The following is a 7572-nucleotide window of genomic DNA, read 5'->3' on the forward strand; positions in this document are numbered from 1 at the left end:
CTGTTGGAACCTTCTTAGTCGGCAACATGTTCATAAGGTCATACAAACCTAACGTAAACGAATGGGAAAAATAAATATCAGCTTGACCCATGGCTGTTTTTTCTTCTGAGGTCGTACTCACTATCATTTAGACGTGGACGCGGATTAGCTGCGACCCTGACCGTGGGGCCACCTCGATGTATATATTGTATATCCACACCGTTCATCCATTTTTCCAGATTATCTACGGACCTAGGTGGGTGTGACTCTGACCGTGGGGCCCACTTCGATGTAAACGTTGTATATCCACACCGTTCATCCCTTATGCCAGCTTATTTTAACGGATGGCCCCAAAAATGAAGCAGATATAAAACTCAGGTGGACCACACCACAGGTATCGGTAGTGATTGAACACCCACCATAAAAAACTTCGTAGGGCCCACTGCAATGTTTATTTGCCATCTAACCTGTTGATAAGTTGCACAGACATGGATGGATGAAGGTGAAACCATAAAAGGCAGCTTGACCCAAAACATGTGGCCACCCAAGAAGCTTTTAATGGTGAGAATCCAATCCCTACCATGTGGACCACCCGAAACTTGTATCTGCTTCGCTTTTGGGATCATTTCCAAAAATAAGCTGGAAAAACGGATGGACGGCGTGGATATACAAGGCATACATCGGAGGTGTGCCCCATGGTAAGGGTTGCACCCACTTGGCTCGATCGGGGTAGCAGTTATTTGATCCTCCGGCTGAGTATGATGGTTAATACGCAGGAGTACTGGGGCGGCCAATATAACGGAGGCTTGCCAGATCTTAGCATTCTATGAGCTGGACATACAGTCTAGATGCACTGGACCAGGCCATAAATATGATGCGATTTCAATCATCAAGTGGGCCAGAGCGTATAGACCGTATGGACTGCTAGAAAACATCCGGAAACGATGGACAGCCTGGATAGTGATACCAGCTTGGCACGTGCACCGGCGTGTACAAGCGTGAAATGAAACCAGGAATGAAAAGAACGCCGTCCAGCGGATCTGTGGAGGGGCCCACCGTGATGTATCTTTTATCCACACTGTCCATCCCTTTCCTGAATCATTTTAACGTATCATCTTTATAATGAGGTAGTTCCAACGCTGAAGTGGGCCACACCAAGTTGAGGTTGTATTAAATGCACAAAGATTAAATACAAGTCATCTGTGGTGTAGTACACTTAGCGTTGGATCTGCCTTATTCTTATTTAATGCCTTAAAATGATTCAAGAAAAGGGATGGACGGCATGGATAAACAGATACATTGCGGTGGGCCCCACTACAGATCTGACTGGACGGTAATCCGTGCAGGATGCAATCTGGGTTCGAATGAAAAAAAGCTGCACAGAGCAAGCGGAACTTTATTCGAATTTATAAAAGTAAAGAAGATACAATTTTCACGAATGAGTTGATGGAGACGAACTATCGTCGACCGTTGATTCGATCACATCCCCATCATCATCCACGATCTCACTACCATCGTAGTCATCATCACCGTTGATCTGATCAAGGACAATGACTAGTGCCATTGCAAAGGCCCCATCAAACCCAGGCTTGAGGTAGAGCCAGAAGACGTCCTTCCCAAGCATTACATGCGCCGAAGCAGTCACTTTTCTCTTGATCTCAGCAACGGCCACTCGAGAGCCGTTGGATGCGGATATGGAATAAAAAGTGCAGCATCGGTGGGAATAGGAGCCCTCGATTTGGTACTCCACCACGGGGCTTCCGTACACTTCTGCCGTGACGCTCGTTCGACCGATCATGGAAGAACGGTGAACGCTGAAGATGTGTTTCTGACCGTTCATTCTCTCCCCTAGAAATCCTTCCCACCGATGGTGAAGGCTCGCCCTCTGCCGCACCACACAAATGCATCAGTATCAAACCTTTCAGTACCAATATCTACGTGAATTTTCCAAAACGCCGAGTGTGCCCGAGTCGACTCAGATCGTCTAAACTCGGTGAAAATAGTAAAACCCAAAAACACGCCAGCACATGTGCCATGTGTGCGAGATCCGAGCTTTCCATGATGTACATCAAACGATCCATATCATCTGCTCAAAACAAATGGACGGCTACAAAAGAAATCATATAGACCTCCTATTTATTTCACATACTTACTGATGATTTTAACCAAATGATCTAATAAACATGTCCTGTCTCGTGGAAAGCTCAGATCTCGTACACGTGCCATACGGACACGTTAAATTGCGGGAGATAATCAGGGTTGTGCACACGTGAGGGCTTAGCAAACCTACCGTATCTTCTGGAAACTGCTTTCCGCAGATTTCGCATACTCTTTTCTGGGGGTAGCATTACGCCTTCTGTATACTTTTTTTACAATCAATGCAATGAAAGGCAATCAATCCGCTTGCTTCCGTATTTATCAAATTACAGGCTGTATTGCATTCCCCTCTGTACTCTTACAAAATGGGATGATGATACGCAGACGCTAAGAAATTACATAGAAATTGCATACATGGCATATGAGTAATTCAAATTAAAACGGTCTGAATTATTTGCAAGAGGTTAGATGTATCATGAACCGAAAAATCACGCTTATTGGATGATTGTTCCATCAGATTTGTGGATATCTATTGGATGGTTCAAAATGGAAAAAAAAATCCAATGGTCTGATTTCGACAGAGAAGTGTCCACGGAGTCAACTGTTCAACCAATCTACCTTATAGTGGGTTCCACAATTTAGTCGGTTTATTTAAGTTAATACATGCAACGCGTACCATCTCTAAGTGCCTGTGTATCAGGCGTCATAAGACAGCCAGAGTATCGTATAATTATAACTCCCCATCTAGAATATAAAGAGTAAAGACCACTCCGTTAAAAACGACATGACCGTGTCAATAAGTCAACTCGCCCCACTCCGAGCGAGTCGCGACCGAGTCAGAGAGAGAGAGAGAGAGAGAGAGAGAGAGAGACCTTGCGATGGACGGTGAGGAGGCACTTTCCAGTGGCGTTCATGAGGACGAGTTCGTCACCGTTACCGGCTTCGGGGCCGTAGCTGTCGACTCGGAAGACGATCTGACCGTTGGAGTCGTAGACGGTGAATCCATCTCCTTCGAAGAAGTGGGAGGTTTTCAGTACGGTCAGGTGCGTTTCCTCTTCGTAGCAGAAGCTCTCCTCTACGATCCCTCCACCCATCGATCTAAATCCCAACACCAGAGAGAGAGAGAGAGAGAGAGAGAGAGAGAGAGAGAGAGATATTGGGTTAGGGTTGGCAACATGTGGAAGATATTAAATAGTCGAGATTGGTGTGGACGACTGTACCGTCGATTTCCGTGTAGAGTAGTTTTAGGAAGGAAAAAGGAATCCTCGATCGAGTACTACTTTAGCAACGATGTGCTAGATTGGAGTCTTATTATTTTCACTTGCTATTCTTCTCATTTTACAGGCCATTTATCAAAGATTATGACGATTGGATTTTCAGGTAGGTCTATGAAAATATAGGATTTGGACCTTTCATCATGTTTCTGTTGACTTTTGTTAGGGGAGAATCTGACAAATCAGTGAGTCGGTTATGGAATGTACCAACTCTACTGACGTAGTACAGGCCCAACGGGCGCCGAGCTTAAGCAAGGTCCAAGAGGGACCGGGCCTAAACAAGGCCCAAGGGGCGCCGGGCCTAAACTAAGTATGAGCACCCGAAGAGGGAAGCCTCTAAGGAGGCCTATGCAACCTTAAAGACACTCAAAGGGTCCTTTAGTAGCCATGTACTACCGACCTAGCCCATAGGTTGGTTACGGTTCGACCATAACCCGGCCCGACCTAGTCCATAGGTCGGCCATAAGTCGGCAATAAATCGATTATGGATTGACCATATTTCAGCTGATAGCCGATAGCCGATTAAGGATTGGCCAATATCAGTCGCCCATAATTCGGTCGATGTAAGCGATATCCCTGACAACGTCAAGAGGCTTCAGTCGAAAGGGAGCGCGAGCCTTTTGTCACGACCGACGCTATCGACCCACCTGAAGGTCAAGGATGGTGAATGTCGATCTATTGAGCGAAGAGATACTAGTTGTTTCCGACTAGGCGCCACCTCTGTTGAGATGTGGAGCCACATTTGGGGGCCGCACGACCAGTCGTGGCCCCTGCTCGACCAGCCGTGGACTGGCTCGACTCAAAGTCCAGCGAGCATCAGATTTTTGGGTCTAAGGTGCTCGATTGGTCATGGGCCATGCTCGACCGATCGTGCGATCCGCTCGACTGGTCGTGCAGTCTGCTAGACCAGTCGAGGTTACGCAAATTCGTTTCCGGCTTTGATGCGGACTGCGGAAATTTGAGTCAGCTTTCGTAAGGGTGCAAAAGGGAAGTTGTCAAAACTATAAATTGGGGTCCCTAAAGCTGTTCTAGGGTCAAGGTGAATATTGGAAAGTTATTCTAAGGTGTGGGCAAAGGGTTTTCTCTATATTTCCAAGGGAGAGGTTAGTATATTGCCTTGTAATCTTCGTTTTCTTCATAGTGAAAGTTTGCATTCGTGGTTTTTTACCCTAGTTTGGGATTTTTCTACGTATATCTTGTCTTGTGGTTTGTTTGGATTGCTTTGATCTATTTCTAGTTTATATTTCTTCTTGTTTATCGTCTGTGGGTGAGACTTGAGATTAGATCTTGGTTCACTACGTTGTTGGCATGCTACTGCGCGACAATTGATCTTATCCAGTTTGTCAGACAATTGGGATGGTTTGGTGATTGCCATGAGCAATTCCTCAGGGTCGATAAAACTGAAATTTGATGATGTGGCCGGTCTAATTCTCAGCGAAGAATATAGAAGAAAGGCATCAAGAGTTTCAAGGGATTCAGGGAATGCTCTAAACGTTGAAGGAAAAGGAAAATCGCTGAACAAATGAGGTAATAAACACGAGCATTCTAAGTCGAGGAAGAAGTCCAAGGGACCGAAAGACAAAGACGGGTGTTGGCATTGCGGCAAGAAGGGGCACATGAAACGCGATTGCAGGGCGCCTAAGAAACAAGAAGAAAGCTCTCAAGGCAGGAAGGATTCAGTGAATCTATCTGAGAAGAGTGACATAGAGGCGTTGATCTTATCTCTTGATGCGAGGAATGAGTCTTAGGTTATAGATTCGGGTGCTTCGTTTCATGCCACTTCGTGTAAGGAAGTTTTCCGTGATTATGTGTCAGGTGACTTTGGGAGAGTCTACCTGGGTGATGATGAGTCATGCAGTATCGTTGAAAATGGAAACATTCATATAAATCAGAAAGACGGAACGGCTTTGAAATTGAAGGATGTCAGACATGTACCAAGTTTGAGAAGGAATCCGATCTCAGTGGGGTAGTTGGCTGATACCGGTTATGTGACGACATTCATTAGTGATTCCTGGAAGATCACAAAAGGTGCCTTGGTGATATCTCGAGGTAAGAAGGAAGGTACTTTGTATAAGACTTCAGGATCGTATAGCTCACTCGCAGTCGTATCAACTAGAGTGAATGGGCAATGATGGCATCAGAGGTTGGGATATATGAGTGAGAAGGGGATGAAAGTGTTATTGTCAAAAGAGAAGTTACGAGGGATGAAGTCCATTGACTTGGAATTTTGCGAGGACTGCGTGTATGGTAAGCAGAAAATGGTAAGCTTGAAGAAGACGGGACGTGCTCCAAAGACATATCTATTGGAGCTTGTATACACTGATGTATGGGGACCGGCACAGAAGTGGAAAGTTATGGTAGAAAACGAGACAAGTAAAACAGTAAAATGTCTCAGATCTAATAATGGGGAAGAGTACTGTGATAAGAGATTTGAGGAGTACTGTGCAGCAAATGAAATCAAACATCAGAAAATGATTCCAGGGACACCGCAGCAAAATGGTGTGGCTGAGCGCATTAACAGGATCATCCTTGAGCGCGCAGGAGCATAAGGTTACATGCAGGATTGCCCAAGATGTTTTGGGCAGATGCTGTGAATACTGCCGCATATCTCATCAATAGAAGTCCCTCAACACTACTGGATGGTGGGCTACTAGAAGAAGCGTGGACTGAGAAAGAAGTGAACCTTGCACATTTCAGAGTATTCGGTTGCACTTCATATGTTCACATTGATCCAGAGCAAAGAAACAAGATGGATGCGAAGTCTAGGAGGTGCACATTTATAGGCTACAGGCAGTATGATTTTGGTTACAGGTTTTGGGATGCAGAAAATAGGAAAATCATCAGAAGCAAGGACATAGTCTTCAATGAAAAAGTGATGCATAAGGATAGTGTGTAAGAAAATAAGGCCGAGGAGAAAGAATTCATAGAGATGGAAGAGTTACCAGACACGGGTGTTACAGCACCACAAGATAATCATACACATGAGCATTATGAGACAGAGACACAGACACTGGTTGTGAGGAGGTCTACTTGGGAGAAGAGACCTACAATCTGATACTCACCCTCTTTACATTATCTACTGTTGACAGATAATGGTGAGCCAGAGTGTTTTGAAGAGGCATTATAGTCAGATACATGGGTTAAGTGGGAGCAAGCCATGGATGAGGAGATGCACTCTCTTGAATCCAATCGTACATGGGAGCTAGTCACTCTACCTAAGGATAAGAAAACTCTTCATAACAAGTGAGTTTACAGACTGAAGGAGGAGCACGATGATTCGAAACGGTACAAGGCTAGATTGGTTATGAAAGGGTTTCAACAAAAGGCAAGTATCGATTTCACCGAAATATTTTTACTTGTGGTAAAAACGTCTATGATTCATATGGTCTTGAGTATAGTAGCTACAGAGGACTTACATCTAGAGCAGCTAGATGTTAAGACAATCTTTCTTCATGGGGACCTTGAAGAAGAGATATATATATATATATATATATATGCATCAGCCGACAGGATACATGGCACCAGGAAAGGAGAACAAAGTGTGCAGACTGAAGAAGAGCTTATATGACTTGAAGCAAGCCCCGAGGCAGTGGTACAAGAAGTTCAACAGTTTCATGTTGGGAAACGGTTTTAAGAGATGTCATGGAGACCACTGTTGTTACTTGAAGAAGTATGATACGTCATACATCATCCTTCTTCTGTACGTTAATGATATGCTTGTGGCTAATTCAAGTATGAAGGACATCTCAGATCTCAAAAGATAACTGTCTAGAGAATTTTTCATGAAGGATTTAGGAGCTGTAAAACGAATCCTGAGCATGAGGATAAAGCGTGATAGGAAAAATAAGAAACTGGTTTTGTCACAAGTATAGTACAAAGCCAAGGTACTTGATCGATTCAATATGGGAGATGCTAAGCCGGTTAGCACTCCATTAGCCAACCACTTCAAGTTATCTAAGGAGCAAAGTGCAAAGACGCTGGAGGAACGGGACTACTTGGCAAAAGTCCTATACGCATCAGCTATTGGGAGTCTCATGTATGATATGGTGAGCACGAGACCAGACATTGCTCAAGCAGTGGAAGTTGTTAGCAGGTTCATGAACAACCCAAGGAAGGGACATTGGGAAGCTGTGAAGTGGATCCTTAGATACTTAGTAGGTACTAAGGATGTAGGGTTATGCTATGGTGGATCAAAAATCAAGCTACAAGGCTACGTGGATTC

The 7572-nt window shown here is 44.5% G+C and overlaps 1 protein-coding gene across 1 annotated transcript; it reads right to left on the reverse strand.

Annotated features, from left to right (window-relative positions):
• Positions 1-1344: 1344 nt before the first annotated feature.
• On the reverse strand, positions 1345-3395 carry LOC131256624 (protein LURP-one-related 5-like). Its single transcript, XM_058257562.1, has 2 exons — positions 2949-3395; positions 1345-1864 (listed from the first exon to the last, which is right to left on the reverse strand). Exons 1-2 carry the CDS (start codon positions 3168-3170, stop codon positions 1412-1414), a joined length of 675 nt encoding a protein of 224 aa, XP_058113545.1. The 5' UTR covers positions 3171-3395; the 3' UTR covers positions 1345-1411.
• Between the last annotated feature and the right edge of the window lie 4177 nt (positions 3396-7572).

The sequence above is a fragment of the Magnolia sinica genome, chromosome 1 (genome assembly GCF_029962835.1).
Source record: "Magnolia sinica isolate HGM2019 chromosome 1, MsV1, whole genome shotgun sequence".
In the NCBI taxonomy this organism is placed as follows: Eukaryota; Viridiplantae; Streptophyta; class Magnoliopsida; order Magnoliales; family Magnoliaceae; genus Magnolia; species Magnolia sinica.